The 22,873-nt window shown below is 40.9% G+C and overlaps 1 protein-coding gene across 2 annotated transcripts; it reads left to right on the top strand.

Annotated features, from left to right (window-relative positions):
• The first annotated feature begins 1,491 nt into the window (after positions 1-1,491).
• Positions 1,492-22,642, top strand: LOC132821488 (apolipoprotein D-like). 2 transcript variants are annotated; one of them, XM_060834087.1, is made up of 6 exons: positions 1,492-1,620; positions 6,440-6,579; positions 12,182-12,309; positions 15,671-15,759; positions 19,561-19,590; positions 22,388-22,642. In XM_060834087.1, the coding sequence occupies exons 2-6, from the start codon at positions 6,460-6,462 to the stop codon at positions 22,612-22,614; spliced, it is 594 nt and encodes a 197-aa protein (XP_060690070.1). In that variant the 5' UTR covers positions 1,492-1,620; positions 6,440-6,459; the 3' UTR covers positions 22,615-22,642. The 2 variants fall into 2 exon arrangements, with proteins under 2 accessions (XP_060690070.1, XP_060690068.1); XM_060834085.1 differs by having other exon boundaries at positions 19,558-19,590.
• Positions 22,643-22,873: the final 231 nt, after the last annotated feature.

The following is a 22,873-nucleotide window of genomic DNA, read 5'->3' as shown; positions in this document are numbered from 1 at the left end:
GTTTCTTTATTTCTACCAAGTGTAGAGACTTGTTAGGTCAAATGATTTGTTTCTGTGCATCAAATTCTATACAACTTTGTTTCAGTTTACAGAACAGATTCCCCAGTTTGATACTTGCAGTACCTACCATTGACAGAAGCAGAACTAGACTAGGCATATCGTGGTCATAAGAGCAGGTGAGAGGCTGTGTATTCTGTGGCAAACAACTTACATCCTGACTCCCCAAACCCATTCCACCATCTTTGGGAGTCAAGTCAGGAGTGTGTCAGACTATTTTTCATTGGCCTGAATGAGTTCATATACATAAACATTCAAGCAGCTCAACACCATCCAGAGCTGAAAATGTGTTGCTGGAAAAGCGCAGCAGATCAGGCAGCATCTAAGGAGCAGGAGAATCGATGTTTCGGGCATGAGCCCTTCTTCAGGAATGAGGAAAGTGTGCCAAGCAGGCTAAGATGAAAGGTAGGGAGGAGGGACTTGGGGGAGGGGTGTTGAAAATGCGATAGGTGGAAGGAGGTTAAGGTGAGGGTGATTGGCCGGAGTGGGGGTGGGGGCGGAGAGGTCAGGAAGAAGATTGCAGGTTAGGAAGGTGATGCTGAGTTCAAGGGTTGGGACTGAGACAAGGTGTGGGATGGGGAAATGAGGAAAGTGGAGAAATCTGAGTTCATCCCTTGTGGTTGGAGGGTTCCTAGGTGGAAGATGAGGTGCTCTTCCTCCAGCCGTTGTTTTGCTATGGTCTGGCATGTCCTTGGTGGAGTGGGAGGGGGATTTGAAGTGTTGAGCCATGGGGTGGTTGGGTTGGTTGGGATATATTTCTCTCCCCTCCCCAAAAAGACCACTCCCTCCGTGACTCCCTCGTTAGGTCCACACCCCCCAACAACCCAACCTCCACTCCCGGCACCTTCCCCTGCAACCGCAAGAAATGCAAAACTTGTGCCCACACCTCCCCCCTTACTTCTCTCCAAGGCCCCAAGGGATCCTTCCATATCCGCCACAAATTCACCTGTACCTCCACACACATCATTTACTGCATCCACTGCACTGAATGTGGCCTCCTCTATATTGGGGAGACAGGCTGCCTACTTGCGGAACGTTTCAGAGAACACCTCTGGGACACCCGGACCAACCAACCCATGGCTCAACACTACTCCATCACCATACCACAGCAACATGACGGCTGGAGGAAGAGCGCCTCATCTTCCACCTAGGAACCCTCCAACCACAAGGGATGAACTCAGATTTCTCCAGTTTCCTCATTCCCTGTAACAGTAACAAATCAAACTAAAATCAAACCAGCAACACTGAAGGGCCCACAAAAGGTGGGTTTAATATTGTTGACATGATTCCTGAAGACGATGGCCCAGGGGTGAGTGGGCTGTGGACAGAACGGGAGATTTGAGCTGCTTTCTCATTCCGTGGGGCGGGCGTGTCCGTGAGTGAGTGGCAGCTGCCCTCGGGGGAGGCGGCTCTGAATCTCCCTCTCCCTGTTCGCTCAGTGATCTCGGAGTTGTGGGGTTTGCGCGGACTCGCAATATAAGGACTGGCTGTGAGTTTGCTCGGCAGATGCTGGCACCCAGCGGCTGTGGGACTGACCGCCGCTCACTCTCCACATTGCTCAGGGTAAGCTGCTGGGAAATGAGAGGGAGGAGGGGGCTGACTGAAAGGGAGAAGAGTTATTGTGAGAAGCTCGGAGCAGAGAAAGGCGATATAACAATGATGTACACACGAAGCAAGTGATCTGAGGGGGAAACAATCATATTTCACACAGCGAGTGAGGGCAGCATTGGTACTGGATACTAGGGTCGGGCTGGATAATAGGGCTGGATTGGAAATTTAGGGTCGGGTTGGATAATAGGACCGGGCTGGATAATTCGGCCGTTATGAATAATAGGGTAGGTATGGATAATAAAGCCGGGCTGGATATTGGAAGCGGATTAGATCCGGGTTGGATAACAGCACCAGCCTGGATGGATCGTGGAGTCCGTACAGTCACGATGGCCCGAATGGCCTCCTTCTACACTTGAATGATTCTGTGATAATAATAACAATCAGGAACTTCGGGAACACAGCTCCTGTCCCGCCTGAAGGTGCTCCGTTTGTGCAGTGGGCTCTGTCCATTTTGGATACAGCCAGGATGCTGTTCCTAAAGGGAGCGAGCGTCAGTCCGTCTGGGGAGGATCAAGGGATAAACATTGGCCTGGACTGGAACACGGGGAGCTCTGCTTTGGACACACACACATATACACACACACGTATATACATATATACACACACACATACACGTGTTTAGACCGGGCGGGGAGACTGTTGCTCCTCAGCAGCTTCCCGAATGAAGAGAGCTGGGGTTGTGCTTGGGATTAGCTCGTTGTATCGAGTTGAGTTGATTTGTCCAGAGAAGGAGGAAGCCGCGCTGTTCCCGAGGTGAGTGGAGTTCACTCCAGACCTGGTGTCAGTTTTCACAAGCAGCCCAAGTGAATGAAGTGCTTTTCACCGGAAGGAAGTTTACCTTTTGGTAGAGACCTTCTTTGGGATAAGATGTGCAAAGGAACGTGTGAGGGAACTCCCTCAGTCCTTCAACGCATCACACCGGCCAGCTCTCAGAGTGAGATGCTCTCTGGTTGTTTGGTGTTCTCTTCCCCTTCCACGTTGATGTGAAGGGCTCATTCCTTCACGCACCCGTCTCTAATTACTGAGCTGATATTGAAAAACAGGCACGGAGCAGCGAAACGATCCGAGTGGACTTTTCAGATCAGTTTTCTTGTTCCTAGTTCTCTTCTTGGAAGCCAATTTCCTTGCGAGAATTTTGAATCGACGAAATATCACCAGTAAGTGCTGGAAACTCGCCTGAACAGAGTGTACTGCAAATACACTGTAACCTTGGAAAGGGAGAGAAGGGCCGGTTATGTCAAAGAATTTTCCCAAGAACTCTGAGAGGAAAGCCTACTGAGGACAAACATCCCTGTAAAGGGGAAATGACTGAAAACCATTCAATTATTTACCATCGATGAAACTTTACTGAATCACAATTTGAACAATTTACTTGCTTTAAGGTAGCCTGTGTACTTACAATGCATGCAGCTGTTTGAGAGTAGCTCCATATGAACATTGTTTTGGTTTTTAGTGCTTCAGTGATGTATTTAGACAATGTGAAAGCCAACATCAGAGCTTGCAAGCTGGATCCCAATACAGAGCGACTCCTTGGGTAGGCCAAATGGAGGATGATGTCTGTAAGCGAACAACTGACATTTCACGAGAACAATATTTCAGGACAAACTAGTGTAACACAACATCAAGCCAATGGCTTCATCCACCCACTCAACACTGACTTCATACGGAGTATTTCTAATTGGTTCTGTTATGGAAACTTGCTCTAATGTCATACAGGACAGCTTGACTATAAACCAGAGAAAGTATGTGGACTGCAGATGTTGGAGATCAGAGTCGAAGAGTGTGGCGCTGGAAAAGCAGTCAGTCAGGCAGCATCAGAGGAGCAGGAGCGTCATCATTTCGGGCATAATCTCTTCGTCAAGAATGAGGCTTGTGGTCCAAGGGGTCTGAGAGATAAATGGGAGGGTGGATGGGGCTGGATGGGAAGGTAGCTGGGAAAGCGATAAATAGGGAATGTGATGGATGGAATGGATAGCTGTGAAGGAAGATGGACAGGTGAGACCATTCAAGAGAGCGGTGTAGGGTTGGAATGTTGTGACTGGGATAAAATGGGGGGAGGGAAATGGGGAAACTGGTGAAATCCACATTGATGCCGTGTGGTTGGAGGGTTGCAAGGCAGACAATGAGGCGTTCTTCCTTCAGGCTTCAGGTGGTAAGGGTTTGATGATTGAAGAGGCCCAGGACTTGCATGTCCCAGGAGTTAGTGTTCAGCCACAGGGTGGTGGGGTTGGTTAATGTGGGTGCCCCAGAGATGTTCTCTGAAATGTTCCACAAGTTCACAGTGAAGAGGAGACCACATTGGGTGCAATGAATGAAGTTGATGACATATTTGGAAGTATGGGTAAATTTATGATGGATGTGGAAGGATCCTTTGGGGCCTTGGCTGGAGGTGAGAGGGGAGATATGGGCACAGGTTTTGCACTTCTTGCAATGGCAGGGGGAATGCTAGAAGGAGAGGTGTGTTGGTGGGTGGGGAGAGAGGAGCGTGGACCTGATAAGGTAATCTTGGGGGGGGAATGGTTTCTCCGAAACCAGATAGGAGTGGGGAGGGAAATATAACTCTGGTGATGGGGTCTTTTTGTAGATGGCGGAGGATGATGCAATGCTTCTGGCGGTTGATGGGGTAGAAGATGAGGACCGGGAGTTCTGTCTTTGTTGTGATTGGAGGGGTGGGGTTCAAGGGTGGAGTTGCAGGAAGTGGTGGAGATGTGTTGTAGGGCATTGTTGACCATATGCATTCTTTGAAGAGGTCATCTAGGATGTTCAACATGAAATTGGTCCTCCTGGGAGCAGATGTGGCTGAGACGGAGGAACTGGGAAGAAGGTATAGCATTTCTACAGGAGGCAGGTTAGGAGGTAGTGTAGTCATGTAGCTGCTGAGTCCATGGGTTTTTAATGGATGTCTATGTTGAGTCGATGACCAGAAATGGATATGGAGAGTTCCAGGAAGCTGAGGGAGGTGTCTAAGATAGTCCAGGTGAACTGGGGTGGAAAGTATTTGTAAAGTTGATGAACATTTAACCTCCTCATGGGAGCATGAGGTAGCGCCAATTACGGTCATCAATGTAATGATGGAAAAGGTGAGGAATGGTGCCTGCTGACTGTAAACCAGGTTGTTAAAAAAAATAAAATTAGTTTTGCTGAACACTGTTTTGTCAAAGTGACAGAAGAATTCATTGGGTTACAACGCTGTAATCTTACAAATCTATAATGATTGTTGGCATTGTAAGGAAGGTAGATTTAAGAAACAACAGAAATATAGAAGCATTTTGCAAAAGAATAATCAAAGTTAAAAATCATATAACATGAGGTTATGGTCCAACATATTTATTTGGAAATACTAACTTTCAGAGCGCTGCTCCTTCATCAGGTGGTTGTGAAGCAGGAGTATTAGGCTCAGAATTTATAGCACAAGGATTATAATGTCATGGAGCTGAAATGATGGTTTTGGTTCTTTGATGCATAAATCCCAGAACTTCTTTTACGTTATGTTCTCAAGATAAATTCAGGTTTTCTAACAATAGGTTTCATCTCAGTTCAGGCAATGGATTAAAGGTGTGAGGTTAAAGTCTGTGTCACAATCTTGAGTCAGACTGGTTGTATTTCTAAAGTCTTTAGGTTATTCCTAAATTTACAGAATCTTACATCGATATGTATTTTCGAGCAAAATAAAACATAATTCTGCAAATACAAATTCACCCCATAAACCTATATGTGAATGCATGCAAGAGAGACAGTGAGTGTGTGCATGTGGGTGTGAGTGCATGTGAGAGAGTGTGTGTGTTTCTCTCTCTCACATCCACATGCACACACTGACATGCACACAGTCACTCTATCTCTCCTGCACATACACGCTAAGATTCATGGGTGAATTTGTATTTGCAGAATTATGTTTTATTTTTCTCAAAAAATACATATCCATGTATGATTCTGTAAATCCCACTTTAGAAATACAACCAATCTGACTCAAGATTGGAACACAGACAGACTTTAACTGCACATCTTTAATGTATTGTCTGAGCTGCGAAGGCACCTATTGTTAGAAAACCTGAAGGTATCTTGAGAATGTAACTTAAAAGAAGTTCTGGGATTATGTATCAAAGAACTGAAACCAGCAAACCCATCCTGAAAGCTGAAAGAGTTATCTAAATTTGTTTGTTATATCATTTTAGCTCCAAGACACTGTAATCCTTGTACTGTAAATTCTGTGTCTTATGGTTCTGCTTCACAACCACCTCATGAAGGAGTGGCGCTCTGACAGCTAGTGCTTAAAAATAAACCTGTTGGACTATAACCTGGTGTTGTGTGATTTTTAATTTTGTCCAACCCAGCCCAACACCGGCTCCTCCAAATCCAAGAATAATCAGGGATTACCTCTTGGTGTGAATTGTTAAGTTAAAATTTTCTCTGATGGTGAAGCAAACTTTTTCAAAAAGTATTCTTAGTGTCTCCTCAATGGAATTCCCAAAGGATTGCTCTCCCAGAGTGAGATGGCTGGTGACAGTGGTTTAACCTGAGGGTCACCACACCTTAGGTGAGGACTGAGATGAGAAGGAGAGTCCTTCATGGTAATTTCAGCCAGAGTGAGAATTGAATCCATGCTGTTGGCATCACTCTATATTGCAATCCAGCCAACTGAGTGAACCGGCAACCCCGACTGAGAATTTACAGACAAACTGTTGCCTCCATAAAATTAAGTGAACGGCCTGTGTTTTTGTGAGTCAGTCAATTTGTGAGTATATTTGGTTCAGAAATCTCTTTTGTGTTTCAGATTCCTCTCAAGCTGCTACCATGTGGGGGCCGTTCCTGTCGCTGTTGATCACTTCCATTTTTTTAACCAAAAGAGTTCAAGCTGTCAAATGGGGATCATGTGAACATGTGGATGTGCAACAGAATTTTAGTCTCGATCAGGTTTGTCCTGTTAATTCTTTAGTTGCTTGGCAATTCCATTTCATGTAGGAAGTAAAATTTGCAGATGCTAAAGGATGAATAAAACATTTTGCCAAAGGGATTGGACAGTTCAGTGGATTTTCACATCATCTGTTCAACTTTAGCGACAGAGAGGCAAAGCAAAATCAGTTTATGTTCTTTGCCCCCAACTCATATGGTTTCTCTTTCAGCACAAACAGGGCTAATAATATGTTAAAATTAGTCCCCCAAAACAAGTGTCTTTGAGTGTGGCACCTAATTGAGAGTGGGAAATCACCACTGAATCCACCAATAATCAAACCAGAAAATGTTGGAAATACTCAGCAGATTAGGCAGCATCTGTGAAGAGAAACAGACTTAACCTCTCGGTCATTGATGATCCTTCTGTAATTTCTGATGAAGGGTTAAAGCTGAACCAAAAAGTTATCTTTTTGTCACAGCAAGTACTTCCTGATAATCACATTAAATATGTCGATGGTCATTTAGTTTCAGAAAGTTTTGCCACTAATACATTAATTGATTTCAGTGTAATATCTGTTAAGATAACTTGCCCAAATGCAGGAAATATATTCCTTTGTGTAAATCATTTTAATGGATAATTCTGCAGAACAATCATGTCATACTAATTGTAACTATCAAGTGAACCTTTTAAAAATACACCAGCATTGTAATGGGAATATTGCTAATTGTTGAATATCAGTAGTTCTAATATTGGGTTAGTTACAGACCAGAAGAGTAGCGGAAGTCTCTTGAAAAATTTGTATTATAATTTAAGGATTTAATTTAGAAACACCTTCCCAAACATTTGGAAATTAGTATTAATGTTAAGTGCTGTCTTGTGGGTTCCAGCAGCACACATTGTTTATTGCTGAAACTGTATTAAATGTTGGTTCAGCTACAGTTAGAATTCCATGTGCATTTCTGGAATCCACATTATAGGAGGGATGTGATTGAACTGGAGAGAATGCAAAGACGATTTACCAGGATGTTAGAGAGTTTTGGTTATGAGGAGAGATTGGATAGACTGGGCTTGTTTTCCTTGGCACAGAAGAGTCTAAGGGAGACATGATTGAGATGTATAAAGTTATGAGGGTCACAGAAAGGATAGACAGGAAAGAATTTTACACTTGACTGAAGAATCAATTACCATGGAGCACAGATTGAAGGTAACAGGCAGGAGGTTCAGAAGAGACGTGAGGAAAATCTTTTCACTCCGAAGCTAGTGGAAATCTGGAACTCACTGCCTGCAAGGATAGTAGACAAAAACCCCCATTACATTACAAAAAAAAATAAATGTGCACTTGCAATGTCAAGGCATATAAGGCAATAAGCTAAGTGTTGGAAAATGTGATTTGTAAAATTCTCTTGTGGGATGTGAGTGGAGCCTCGAAGGGCTGAATGGCCTATTCCTGCTCCTATTTCCTATGTTTCCATGCAGGACCTGTTCTGAGGATGGAGGAACTGTCCAATGAAAGCAGTTTCAGAAAATGCGGGATGATCTTATTAAATACCTAAAGGGATAGTGTAAGTCCGGGAGAGATAAGCAAGAAGTCTCTCCAAATCTGTGTATAGGCGTTGGGTGTGGGAGTCTAGAACTAAAGTAAAGAAGTTTTAAATTAAGGGGGACCAAACTTAGGACCAAACTGAGGAGAATTATTTTTACCTCGAGGCTTGTGAATCATGGGAATTATCTGTCCAAGAAAGCTGAGAAAGCTCAATCTTTGGCAATGTTTAAAGTAGAGACTTTTTGATTGCTAAATATTTAAATGATCTTAGGGATGGTAGGGGAAAACATTTATTGAAGTTTGATCAACAGCTTTTGTATTGATTGAGGAACATGTTGAATGGCCAACTCCTGTTTCCAATTTAGAAGATAATGTTTGAAATATACTTATTTTTAAAGTAAAAGAATTAACTAAATTTCTTTTCATCATTCTCTGCTGACCACTGAAACTTACTGCTAACGCAAAGGCAGCAACCAATTTGCACCACTTCCAAGAATGCCTTCATATTCATTCAGAAGAGACATAGAGATCTATAGCACCGTAAAGGGCCCTTCAACCCATTGAGTCTCTGCCAGTCAAAACCAAATACCAAATATTCTAATGAGGTGACAGTCACATCCCTTGACACCAAGGCCGCATTGAACTGAGGATCCCTAGCAAGGAGCCCGAGCAAAACTGGAGTTGTGGAGTCAGAGATGTACCGCCTGGAAATAGACCCTTTCATCGAACTCGTCCATGCCAACCAGATATCCTAAATTATCTACTACCATTTGCCAGCACTTGGCCCATATCCCTCTGAACCCTTCCTGTTCATTAACATCCAGATGTGTTTTAAATTTTGTAATTGTACCAGCCTCCCCACTGTCTCTGCCAGCAGATTCCATACACACACCACCCTCTGCATGAAAAAGTTGCCCCTTAGGTCCCTTTTAAATCTTTCCAATCTTACTGTAAATCTATGCCGTGTAGTTCTGGGCTCCCAAATCCTAGGCAAAAGACCTTGTCTATTTACCCTATCCATGCCCCTCATGATTTTATAAACCTCTACAAGGTCACCCCTCATCATCCGACGCTCCAGGGAAAATAGCGCCAGCTTAACCAGCCTTTCACTATAGCTCAAACCCTGGCAACATCCTTGTAAATCTTTTCTGAACACTTTCAAGTTTCACAACATAATTCCTATAGCCAGGAGACCAGAATTGCTTACAGTATTCTGATAATGGTGATTGGGGGGAAAACTCTCCACTGGTTGGAATCATACCTGGCACATGTGAAGGTGGTTGGACATCAGTCGTCTCTACTCTGGTTCAAGTCAAGCTGGGAGTCCTCAGTCCATTGGCCCATCTGGAAATCTGAAATAAAAACAAAGTGCTGGAGAAACCCAGCAGGATGTGAACGTAGGAAGTCTAAGTTTGCAGATGACATCAAAATTGGAGGTATAGTGGACAGCAAATAAAGTTACCTTTGGATACAACGGGATCTTGATTAGATGTGCCAATGGGCTGAAGACTCCCAGCTTGATTTTAATTTAGGTGAATGTGAGGTGCTGCATTTTGGAAAGACAAATCAGGGCAGGACTTATAGATTTACTGGTAAGGTCCTGGAGAGTGTTGCTGAACAAAGAGCCCTTGGAGCGTTGGTATATATTTCCTTAAAATTAGAGCCGCAGGTAGATAGAAAGCATTTGGTATGCTTTTCTTTATTGATCACAGCATTGGATATAGGAGCTAGAGGTCATGTTAAGGCTGTACAAGACATTGGTTAGGCCACTTTGGAATATTATGTGCATTCTGGTCTCCCTCCTATCAGAAGGATGTTATGAAACTTTAAACGGTTCAGAAAAGATCTGTAAGGATGTTGCCAGGGTTGGAGGATCTGAGTTATAGGGAGATGCTGAATAGTTTGAGGCTGTTTTCCCTGGAGTGTCAGAGGCTGGGAGGCAACCAAAGAGGTTTATAAAATCATGAGGTACATGGATACGGTAAATGGACAAGATATTTTCCCTGGAGTGTGGGAGTCCAGAACTAGAGAGCATAGGTTTAGGGTGAGAGGGGAAAAATTTAAAAAGGACTCAAAGGACAACGTTTTCAGACAGTGGGTGAGCTGCCAGAGGAAGTGGTGGGGGCATATGCAATAACATCTGGATGGGTATATGAATATGAAGGGTTTAGAGGAACATGGGCCAAGTGCTGGCAAATGGGACTAAATCAAGTTAGGATATCTGGTCGGCATGGACGAGTTGGACCGAAGGTCTGTTCCCGTGCTATATTTCTCTGTGACTACGAGATCTGGTAGCATCTGTGTAGAGAGGAACATAGGTAGCTTGTTTTGAATCAAATATGACTCGTATTCATAAATGTCTCCTTTTCTTTTCCATTCATTTATATGCTGCTGTCTGTCTCTGGGCTCTCCTCTCTCCTGTTCTTCTTGGGGTTTTTCTTCTCTCCTAGCCTTTTATCATGTCAGCAAATAATGTGCACTACCTTTTCCTACATGACAACTGTGTCATTTATCTTCAATTTTTCTACTCCATACATTAAAATATTGCATAATTTTAAAATCTCATAGCCACCCATTAAATCCAATAGCAATTTCTTTATAAAATCACTTGCTATATTAGGACATAGATGTTCCTGTATTCTCAATCGAGCATTTTCTGTATTATTTCTATTTTGAGTAGTTCATGTAAAGGTGCCTTTGCCTCCCTCTGAGAATCTGACAAAGGATTGTCACCCAAAACATAAACATCTTTTTGATGTTGCACTGTGTATTTAAGCACTTCCATTTTAATTTGCTCTGGTCAGTAACTGAAATACCATACAAGTGGAACCAATGAATCCCTACGTGATGTTAATTTTCTCCTTGATACCATCATTTTTATGGCCGTTTTTTATGAAAGAGAACCCTAATTGGGTGCTTTTCTAATATTGAAGAGACAGCGGTATGACATTGGTGGCGTTGGCATTGGTGAGTTCCAGTGATGATTGGAGTATTGTGTGTCTGTTTGGGTCCCATATCTCAGGAAGGATGTACTAGTCCTGGCGTGTGTTCAGAGGAGGTTCACAAGAATGATCCCAGGAATGAAAAACTTAACATTTGAGGACTCTGGATTTGTTCTTGATGGAGTTTAGAAGGATGGGAGAGATTTTAATTGGATTGAACAGAATACTGGATGGCCTGGACAGAGTAGATGTTGGGAAGACATTTCCATTGGTAAGAGTGACTAAGACCTGAGGGTAGAGCCTCAGAGTAAAAGGAATACCTTTTTAGGACAGAGATAAAGAGAAACTTCTTCAGCCAGAGAGTGGTGAGTCGATGGAATTCATTGCCACAGAAGGCTGTGGTGACCAGGTCATTGAGTATAGTTAAGATAGAGATAGATAGGTCCTTGATTGTCAAGGGGATCAAGGTTTATGAGGAGAAAGCAGGAGAATGGAGCTGAGAAACTGATCAGCCATGATTAAATGGCAGTGCAGACTCGATGGGCTGATTGGCCTAACTTCTGCTCCCATGTTTTATGGTGTTATGATTCATAGTGGCGAGAGCATCAGCGGAAGTGAGATGCCACCGAAGAGTGGTAATTTCCATTCCAGTGGCATGGCCAAGCTCTTACCTAGTCACCAAGTCCCTACTCCATGACGGAGCACTTGACAAGAAGCACTGTTAAGTGGTACACTTCTTCTTTATTTCTTTACTCGATATTTTTATTTATTTTTCTGCTTTTAGATAGTGCTAGTGAATGGATACACTGTACAACACTTTTCACTGAGTTTTGTAACAAAATACATGCGACAAGAAATAAGTGAAATCAAGATCTATTTGCACTTTTCTGCTATTAAAGCTTTGCATTTATCTCTCAGGAGGGATTAATAGGAACAATAAGTACATGTTTATTTTCTGAAAGGACTGATAAATCTGATGAATCTAGATTTGGTCACTGGTGCATGGAGAATCATGTTTACAGAACCATGTTATATATGATCCCAAGTGTTTAACTTCAAGGGGATCTTGTGTAGATTTTTTGACTTGTTGCATTCAAGTATTGATTTCAAGCAAATACATTTGGCTTTATTTTGCAGTATATGGGAACATGGTATGAAATTGAACGATTTTATAATGTCACTGAAGACCTCAGATGTATTTCTGAAACAATATCCTCATCATACAATGGGCTAAGAAACGTATATGAGGTTATCACTTTGATCACGTAAGTTCGACTATAAATGGAGTGTGTGTGTATGTGTGTATCTGCAGGTTTGTGTATATTCTGTTTGTGTACACACAAGACACCAAAATGATTGTCATGGCTTCCTTATTAAAATTTAGCTACCATAATAAAGGGACAGCAAAAACTATTTTGGTACAGCAGTACAGGGTGTCACTGCAGCTTTCCAAAGGGCAGTGTGATACACCAAAATGAAAACAACAAGCTCCAACATTGATTAGAGCAATGAAAATTTGGAATGGTGCCAAGTGTAGAATGGCTCAGGGGAGCCAAAATTGAACAAGTTTGAAAGGATTGAACTGCAGAAAAATGGGAAAGTAGTACATAATTTTCTTCTCCCAACTGAGGACTCAATTGCATACTTAAAAGTCTTCTTCCAAATTGCTAAGGAGAAAGATTAAAAAGATGAAGCAATATCTGTGACAACAAACTGGGCCTGTACAGCACTGCTGCTGCTGTTTCTGCTGCGCCAGCCTGATCATCCTCTCTCAGATGCGGATAAGTTGGCATTTTGTAACTGGCCTGCACTTCACTGTGGCCGGCATGAAAGAGGTTTTAGTGGAGCATCACTGATACTGATCCCAGTAAATGATGATTCCATTAAGTAATCCTTGATATGTATTAGACCAATGGTGCTAATTACTTTCATTGAATGTAAAAATCAGCATCACAACCTTGGCTCAACAGACCAAACATCCATCAGTTAAATAACATTTTCCTGTATCCAATGTGATAGTTACATAAGTAATCTCTTACTCAGGAACTGAAATGTCTTAAATTACATCAAATTATAACAAGGAAGGACGTTGCCTGGCCAAACCAATCTGTGAGGGACTTCATCCACCATCTTAATCCCATTTGTTTCTATTTCTTTTAGTCATCTATCTCCCCGTGTCTGCGTGGGTTTCCTCCGGGTGCTCCGGTTTCCTCCCACAGTCCAAAGATGTGTGGGTCAGGTGAATTGGCCATGCTAAATTGCCCGTAGTGTTAGATAAGGGGTAAATGTAGGGGTATGGGTGGGTTGCGCTTCGGCGGGTCGGTGTGGACTTGTTGGGCCGAAGGGCCTGTTTCCACACTGTAAGTAATCTAATCTAATCTAACTGTTGTTGAAAAATGACATGGCTCTAGATTCTCTGCAGTTCTCACCCATAAGTTAGTCTAATCGACAAGCAGAACATCTTTCAGTAAAGGGTGTGAAAAATGTCATAGGGGTCTTAATTGTGGAGAGGGTAGGGTTATGTTGGATCGAATAGCACTCCTGGAGTATCAGCGAGGGCCCTCTGGTAGATGCAGACCCAGGGGAGCAGATGGTGTTTGAATGGCTCTGGAAGTGATATGGAAAACAGACAGGTCATGGCACACTCCTGCTGCCAAGGCGAGCAAATTGCCAAGGCACCTGCCATATGAACTGAGCAAGCCTTGCTTCTTTTAAGTTGCAGAGTTACTTGTGTCCTTGGAAACTCAACTGCCTTAAAAAGAACATGGATGTAAATGAAAGCTGCAGTCTCATTAAAAGACTTAAGTGATTGGGATGTAACATTTGGAAATCAAGATAGTGAATGTTTCAAATACAGCGTGATGTTGCAAACCCGATGTTAAAATGCACTTGGAATTTGGCATGGGCCAAAGGAAAATAATTTTAGAATAAATGAGCTTGCCGCAAGCCAATTGACTGGAATGTTTCACCACCCATACCATATAGTGTTTGGCAGAGAAGGTTAGGCAAATGTGGACAGCCCACACTTACACTACACTGGAAAAAAGTTAGAAAGTCGAGGGATAACTGCCTTTAGGATACCCTAAGTTCATCAGGGCACCACCCTGAAATGAAAACACCATCTTCCCTCCCCATTCCTCTCCTGTTCCTCCCTAGGGTGCTTGATCATTACCTAAAAAAGCCCTGATATACGCATGTCTAGTATCCATTTAGTTTTTGCAAGTGGATTTTGCCCCTTCCACCAAGAGGCAACAGTCTCACTTTGAGCTTGTTTGTGACCAGTGAGGCTGGGATAGTGTTATTGAGTCATAAACCATTCTCCTCCCTGCAGTGTTTCATACTTGTTTTCTGTTCTAACCTCTGAAATGACTCCAGCTCATTTGTTTTTGAGAATTCAGCTCATGGATTCTTCAACTTAAATACATATGTAGGACAGAGGAGCAAGAGTAGGCCATCTTCCCCTTCGGTCCTGCTTCACTATTCAATACGATCAAATCTGATCTGGTTGTAGTCTCAGCTCCACTCTCCTGTTTGTATGCTGTAATCATTGTTTCCCTAGTTTATCAAAAATCTTGTTACCGAATCAAAACTGGACTCTTTACATTCCTGATAAGCTCAAATGCCATTGGAGGCTCCTTCCTTGCCTGTCACAATCTAAATTGTGAAGAGGGAGGGGTTTCCCAGCAGAGTTCGCTCATGCCCATGGCATCTTTGCACTGCCATGTGAAAGATCACACTATACATTAGAAAGTAATGTAAGAGATCTAGGCTCCTTGAAAGGAGGAAACAAGATTGTATTGGCCAGCTCTTCTCTTGTATCAGGCCCAGATCTTGTGGCTGAAGACTTCAATCTTTATGGTACAATTATATGTATTGGTCTGAGGGGACTCCTCACTTTTCTACCACTTGTGATGTTCTTCACTGTGGCATTCCCACATTTCCTCATTGTGGTTTCCCTCATATGAAATGAACCCAAGGAATTAAGCTGGACTTACACATGAAAATTCACAGAAGTAATAAATGGAATTAGGCCATTGAGCCTAATCTAAAAATTCAGCTTAGAACTCAATGCTCAATAGTCCCCAGCGCAAACCTATTGGTTTTGCGCAAACTTGAATTGAATGTAGTGCTCTGGTGTTTGTACTTGCATTTCCTCTTTCTCCTTTGACCTTAACTGGACAGTGGACTCTACTCACATTCTGCTTGCTCTGTTTTATTCATCCATCTGATTTCTTTCATTGTTTATTGTTGGACTTAGCAATGTCTTCATGCAAATACCAAATATCCTCTATTGCGATCACTAAGTAGATATTTAAAAAGTCCCAGAAAAAATGACTTTCCAACATGTCTCTCAAAACTGGGAGCAAATTTCCTCCTCATAAAATGGAGAGACCACTCTTAATCATTCATCTCCATCCACAATAAGTCAGTATCCCCTCCCTATTTACATCAATCCTTTCCTGTGGTTGATGTGAAGGGGTATAATGGAAATCCATCCCACTGGAAATCTGCCTTGAAGAGGTGAGTCTGCCCCATCACTCCACTTCTTTACCTCAGGTGAATTCATGACAAGGTGGAAGTACAGGATTCATCTTTATATATACACAGCTTTTCTGTTGTTTGCAGGAAGGGTAATGAGGTGACTGAACGCACTGCAGAATTAATTCCACCTGACGAGACAGCCAAAGATCAAGCAAAACTAATCTTCAGACTTAGTAAGTTTTTAAAAATTATTTACCTTTTCATGAGGTTTGGACAGCATTTATTACGCACCTTTAATTGCTGTAAACACTGTGGTGGTGAATTGCCTTCTTGATCTAGTCATGGAGTGTAGATAGATCCACTGTGCTGTTAGAAAGAGAGTTCCAGGGTTTTGATATAGTGGCAGTGAAGGAATTGTGATATTGTTCCAAGATGGGATGGTGTGTGGCTTGAAGCTGAACTTGCAGATAAGTGTTCGCAAGTATCCACAGGCCTTGTCCTTCTATTTGGCAGAAGTTGAGGGTTTGGAGGGCTTTTAGTTAGAGGGGAAAGTTTCAGGAGGGAAGATATGTTGGTTTATAATGCAAAAGGAAATGACAGCACTGCAGCAATAATTTTTATAATGGTACTCAGAGTGGAATTGGAATGAGCAGAACAAACAAGCAAGTATGATCGATGGGATAAAATGTCTCTTAAATAATATAAATAAAGGGCAGTGAATAAATCAGAACAGGAGGGCATGTAAAAAGGGCAGAAAATAATCTTCACGTATTTTGGGAAAAGCTAATTGGCAAGGAATAATTAATAGACTATTTTTGGCAGTTTCACTGAAAAATTATGTTGTGGATCCAACCAGGAATCATAGATCTCACAGTAAAAGGTCCCCTCGGGAACAGTCCCCACAATATGGGATACAGCATGCAGCTTAGTGTGAGAAACCTGGGTCAGGACTAACAGTACTAAATTTAAATAGAGATTATTACATAGGTTTGAGGGCAGAGTTGGTTGGACTGGACTAGCAAACAAATTCAGTAGAAAGGATGGTTGAGGATCAATGGCAGATATTTAAGAAAATCATTCAGATTCATGGTAAGGATATTTCCTAGTCAGGAAGAAGGGTTCTAGTAAAGTGTTAAACTAACAATGCTAAACAAGGAAGTTAAGGATAGTACCAAATTGGAAGTAAAAACTTACAATGTTGCAAAGATTAGTGACAAACCAGAGAATGTAAGATAGTTTATTTTCTCCATCTTTTGTTTCTGTTTTTTTTCAGCTTTTAAAACTATAAAGGCAAACTAGCAATAATATAAGAATGAGCTAGAATGGTCAATAAAATGTTATTTTTATATATGAAAAACAAAAGAAAGGACAATGTGAACACAGGTCCCTCAGAGACCAAAGCTGAGAAATAACAAAGGAACCCAGAGAATGGCTGAAGAAATACTTCTGTCAGTCTTCACAATAGAAGACACTAATAGCATTCCAAAAATAACACTGAATGCTCAAGCAAACAAATGTCAAACTGACCGGAAATAAACAAAAAAACACTATTGAGAGAAAAAGTACTAGGAAAAACAATGGAGATTAAATTAACAAGGAAGATATGTAAAGGGGAAGCAGTAGATGTAGTATATTTGGATTTCCATAAAAGCATTTGATATGATACAACACAAGACTATTTCATAAGATAAGAACTTTGAAGGTAGAATGTTATCATGGATAGAGGATGAAATAATATTGTTTCTTCTGTTGATGATCCTATTTATTGGAAGTGAACAGCTTCAATATTCTGCAAAGGATAAGTCAGTGGGATTATGGTAATGTCAGTAGTAAACTAACGGAAATCAGAATTTTGTGATAAAGGGGGAGTTTTCAGGATGGCAGCTGTAATGAGTGGAGTGCTACAGGATCAGTGCCACAATTATTAACAATATTTATTATTGACTGTTAGAAGTAAATATACGATTGCTAAATTTGAAGGTGACCCATAAATATGTGAACTTGTGAGGATGACACAAGTAGTATATAGAGGTGTATAGACTGGTCCAGTGAATGTACAGAAATTTGACAGTTGGAATGTAAATTACGAAAGCATGATGTTCTGCACTTTGGCACAAAGATGAGAAAGGTTAACTATTATTTAAATGGGTTAAAGGCTACATAGAGTTACAACAGGGAAGGTTTTAAAAATCTGCATGCATGTATCACACAAATCTAGGACCCAATTTCAACAGTAATAGGAACGGCAAATGGAATATTGGCTTTTATTTCAAAGGGAATAGAGGGTAAAAATAGGGAGGTCCTGCTAAAACTATACAAGGAAAGCGTCACCTGAGTCATGAGCTAATTGGCACAAGTTTAACAAGATGTACAAGGTAAATGCATGGCTCCAAGATTGGTGTGGGAGAAATAGGTTCAAAATCATAAGACATTGGCACCTGGAGGAAAAAGGGAACTGTTCCAATGGGATGGGCTCGATCTGATTCATGCTGGCACCAGAATCCTGTTGAAGCACAAAATTAGGGCCGTAAACAATATAATTGGAGGGAGGGGTTGTGGATCAGTTGCTTTATATTCCAGACTTGCTAATTGAGTTTAAATTCCATGGTGGAATGATGGGACTTGAACCTTTCTTCACAGAGAATCGATCTACACCACTCACATTACCATAACCCCACTGCTTCATCCTTTGCAGAATATTGAGGCTTTTCACTTCCAGTAAATAGGACCATCGATGGGAGAAACAGTATTTTGTTTGTACAGAGGGTTTCATTCTCTAGAGGTTATAGTTTTTGTTTTGAAAGAGCATTTCTGTATTTAAAATGCATTTGAAAAGATAACACCTAAAAGGCTGGTTTAAAAAAAAAGGATCATTAAATTAAAGGGTCAGTATCCAGTGGGATTTTAAAAAAATTGGCTTTGAGATTTAAGCAGTAAGTTGTGATGAATAGTTATTTTTCAGGCAGGAAGAACAGGAAGTGGTGTTTCCCATCAGCCAGTGCTAGTACCACCACTCTCTATGTTGTTGTGAAGAAATGCTTTGGATCTTGGAATGGAGGGAAATTTCAAAATTTGCCATTTTATGAAATTTGAATGAGTGTCAAAAAGTGAAAATGATACAAATTACTTGCAATAGAATATAGTTAGGTTAACAGAATGGGTGGACAGGTTGCAGGTGGAATTTAGAGCAGAGAAGTGTGAAATGATATATTTTGGCACAGAGAGGAGGGAGAGGCAAGATAGACTTAACAGCAGTATTCTAAAGAGTTTACAGGTGCAGGGGTGCTGTGGGTTAAAATCTATTGATCTTTGAAGGTGCTAGGACATGTTCAGGAAATGGATAATAAAGCTTACAGTTAAGAGAGGATATGAATATTAAGGAGATTTTACCCTCAATAGTCCCAGACATGGGGGAATTTAGTTACAAGGTTAGGTTAGAAAATCTGGTGGTGTTGTCATTGGACAATGGAAATTGTGGGAAGATATGTTCGAAGTGTGTAAGATTATGTCAGACCAAAATCAGATAGTCAATGACAAACTGTGTTTCTCAGTGACACAGACGGACATCTCATCAAGAGGTACAGGGAAGTATAATAAAGAGCCTTTGTATGCAGTGATTTGTACAGACCTGGGATTCACTGTCTGTGAAGGTGGTGGAAATGGGAATAATCAATAATTTCAAAAAGGAAATTGGATTAGCATTTCAAGGAAGCAAACTTGTAGATCTACAGGAATTGAACCAAGACCCAGGATTGACTAGATTGTTTTGGAACAATCAACATGGACTCAAAGTTTTAAATAACTTCTTCCTGTATTATTAGAGACTTTATGACTTCATAATCTTTTCTTCCTGTGATTCACCTTGGGGACACTTTTTATTCTGTTAAAGGTGATGGATAAATAAAACTTGTTGTTTGTCTATTGTGAAATATTTTAATTTAAGTGGTAGAGTGCAAACTTCCATTTTGTTGTTCTTTGAAAATGAATGCAATATTTGTAACTTGTGATTATTTTTTATTTTCTTCACTCAGCAGATGAACACGGAGTCCAAGATCCTTTAGATCGTACGTATTAAAAAGTACAACTCCTTGAGTAATAAGTATGTTACACAGTAACTAAGAAAATCTGATCCTATTTGGGAATGTAATACAATGTTCAGTATTTTGACTACTGATTACATTTTTCTAGTAACTCCTGTTGATTGTTTCTCATTACATTGACAGTGATTAAACATTTTGTTAATTTTTGAGTTTGGCATCATCATTTCTTGGGGATAAAGCTGGCAAATAATTTCCAACAGAATTTCCAAACATACAAATTGATGTTGGACCTTTACTGAGAAAACAAACTTGCTGAATAAAACTTTGCTGCTAGCTAATAACTAACATGAGATATTTACCATAGCATTTCCACTAGTGGAATATTACTCGTGTAATACCAGCCATTAACAATGAATACAAGTATAGTATGCAGGATCACTGACATCATGAGATGGAGCAGAGTATAAAACCAAAGTTTATGGGGGAAATTTTTTAACTCTTTAATGTGTGTGAAAAAAAAAGTCATTAGACTTGAAATGTTCCCTAATAATACCGGTTTAGATTATTACTGAAAAAGACACATTTCATTGAAACTTCTTATTATGCACTTATCAGAGCATTCACATGAAAATCAATATGAAGGGAAACAACATTGAATGCTGTGTGAAAAGAGAGTGTTGATTCGTGCATTTTAATGGCAATGTCTACTTGTCAACCAGTTAGCACTGTCTTCTCAAACAGAATACAATTTTATTCCCATTCATATTGGTCTTCTTGTGAATGTCCCATACATGTAAGAGCGAATGCTTTGACAAAATCTGTCCTTTTACAGCAACACTCAAATTCCTGAATCTTAAATGATAAACTTCCAAGGGCTATGAATTCCAGTATTTATTTATTTTGCCTCTGATTGATTTGTGACATTAGGTAGAGATTTTATTTGACATTGTGATGTTACTGATGTAGATCTATGCTCACTAGATAGAATAGAATGAATACCCGCAGTGTGGAAATAGGCCATTTGGCCAAAAGAGACCATACTGACCATCTAAAGAACATCGCACCCAGATCCATCTCCTTACCGTTTCCCTGTAACCCTGTATTTTCCATGGCTGATGCACTGAACCTACACATACCTGAATACAATTGGCAATTTACCATGGTCAATCCACTTAACTTGCACCTCTTTGAACTATGAGGAAAAACCAGAACACCCAGGGAGAACATGCAAAGTCCGCACAGTCACCTGAGGCTGGAATTCAACCTGATCGCTGGTGCTGTGGGGCAGCAATGTGAAACACTGAGCCACTGTTCCACCAGTGGATGTGGCAAACAATAGGTGTGAACTGCGATAAGGTTTTAACATTGTGGCTTTGAGTCTTTGATTAGAATGCTATGGCGAAACAACTTCCCACCGGTTGGGTTGAATGACCTCTATTGTCTGTGTTGGGTGGCATGTTCTTGCCAGTTGAGCAGGCTTCACTTTCTGGTTTTGCACATAATTTCAGTATCAAGAACCCAACTGAGGTAGTCTTTCAAATGTTCTTCAACTTGGCAAACTAGCTATTTGCATATGCAGTAGTAAGAATTAAGTTTAGAACACTGGCAAACTGTGTTGATGATGCTGTCTGACAAATTTGAGTTTTTTGAAAAGGTCACTCAGTATATTGAGTAGTATTGTTGATGTGGTCTCACATCGAAGATGGTCCAAAAGGTAAGAGCCCTTGAGATCCTGAGGCAGTTTGGCAACCGGATATAAAATTGGCTTGCAGATAGGAGGCAAAGGGGCAAAGATTATTGGTTTTATTTTTGTGACTGGAAGCCTGTGACCAGTAATAATAACACAGGGATTGTTGCTGGGACCCCTGCTGTTTGTTACATACGTTAACGACTTGGATGTGCAAGTAGAAATTTGAATGACGGAAATTGGTGGAGTTGTTGATTGTGACGAGGATGGTCTCAGGCTCCAGTCTGATATTGATCACATGGTAATCGGCAGAGCAATGGGCAAATGAAGTTTAATTCTGATAAGTGTAAGATGATTCATTTTGAGAGTTGTAATAAAGGAAGTTATACACAATGGATGGTCAGTCCCAAGGGAGTAATGGATAACAAAGGGATGTTGATGTACAAGTCATAGTTACCTGAAGGTGTCAGCAAAGGTGACAGAGTGGTGTAGAAAGCATATGGGATGCTTGCCTTCATTAGCTTGAGTGTATAATATAGGAGCAAAGAATACTTGTTATAATTTTATAAAACATTGGCTAACCCACAAATGGAATACTGTGTGCAGATCTGCTCTCTACATTTTTGGAAGAATGTGATTGCATTGGACAGGGTGTAGAGGAGATTCACCTGGATGTTGCCTAGAAAGGAAAATCTCCGTTAGGAGGAGAGATTGAGATAGGCAGGGTCATATTCCTTGAAGCAGAAGAGGGTAAAGGGGTGATTTGTTTGAAATATACAAACGTGTGAGAGAAGTGAGTTTAAAGTGAAGAGTAGGTGATTTAGAGGGGATCTGAAGAACTCTTGGGACATCAATCAGCATAAGTTCTGTAAGACCAAAGACATAATGCTAGCTTATCGGGTGTAGTAGGATGGTGCTAAGAATTGGTCCAGCAGTCTGACAGCAGTGAGATGGTCCTCAATCAACTAATGGAGATAGTTATCACATGACTGTTGGAAATGCTGTGTTTCAGTTTGTCTGGAATTCTTTTCCAAAATTGCAATTAATCTGATTAACTAGTGAGCCAAGAAACTAGTTAACTAGCTACTTGTTCTTTCATAGATTAATGTTCAGTACTCTTTTATTTCATTTCAGATGGAAATGTTTTGCGTTACTGGGTGTTAGACACTGACTATACAAGTTACTCTCTGGTATTCTCCTGTGCATCTTTCCTTGGCATAATGCACACACCTTATGCCTGGACTTTTTCAAGAGAACGACAGCTGTCAGCAAATACCACACAGTACCTGCATGGTGTTCTGGAAAAATATAAGATTAACACTAATGACTTTGTGAAAATTAATCAAGAAGATTGCACATAAGAACCGATCAGAAAACATATAAAACATTTTAATGCATCAAAATATACTTATTTTAGTTTACTCAATTGTAATTTATACTGGAGTTAGCATAACTGAACTTATATAATATCTGCTGCAGTTGCTGTGATGGACTATGAATTGAGTTATCTTCATCAGAAGTTCAGGAGTTTGAAGAAATACCTCCAATTGTCAATATCTGAAATTCAAATCATTAATGAAATCTTGACTGGTCCATCACTAGATGACCATAAATGCAACT

This window comes from Hemiscyllium ocellatum, chromosome 13, assembly GCF_020745735.1.
Source record: "Hemiscyllium ocellatum isolate sHemOce1 chromosome 13, sHemOce1.pat.X.cur, whole genome shotgun sequence".
NCBI lineage: Eukaryota > Metazoa > Chordata > Chondrichthyes > Orectolobiformes > Hemiscylliidae > Hemiscyllium > Hemiscyllium ocellatum.
The sequence above is the reverse complement of the archived record's forward strand: the minus strand, read 5'-3'. Positions and strand labels throughout refer to the sequence as shown.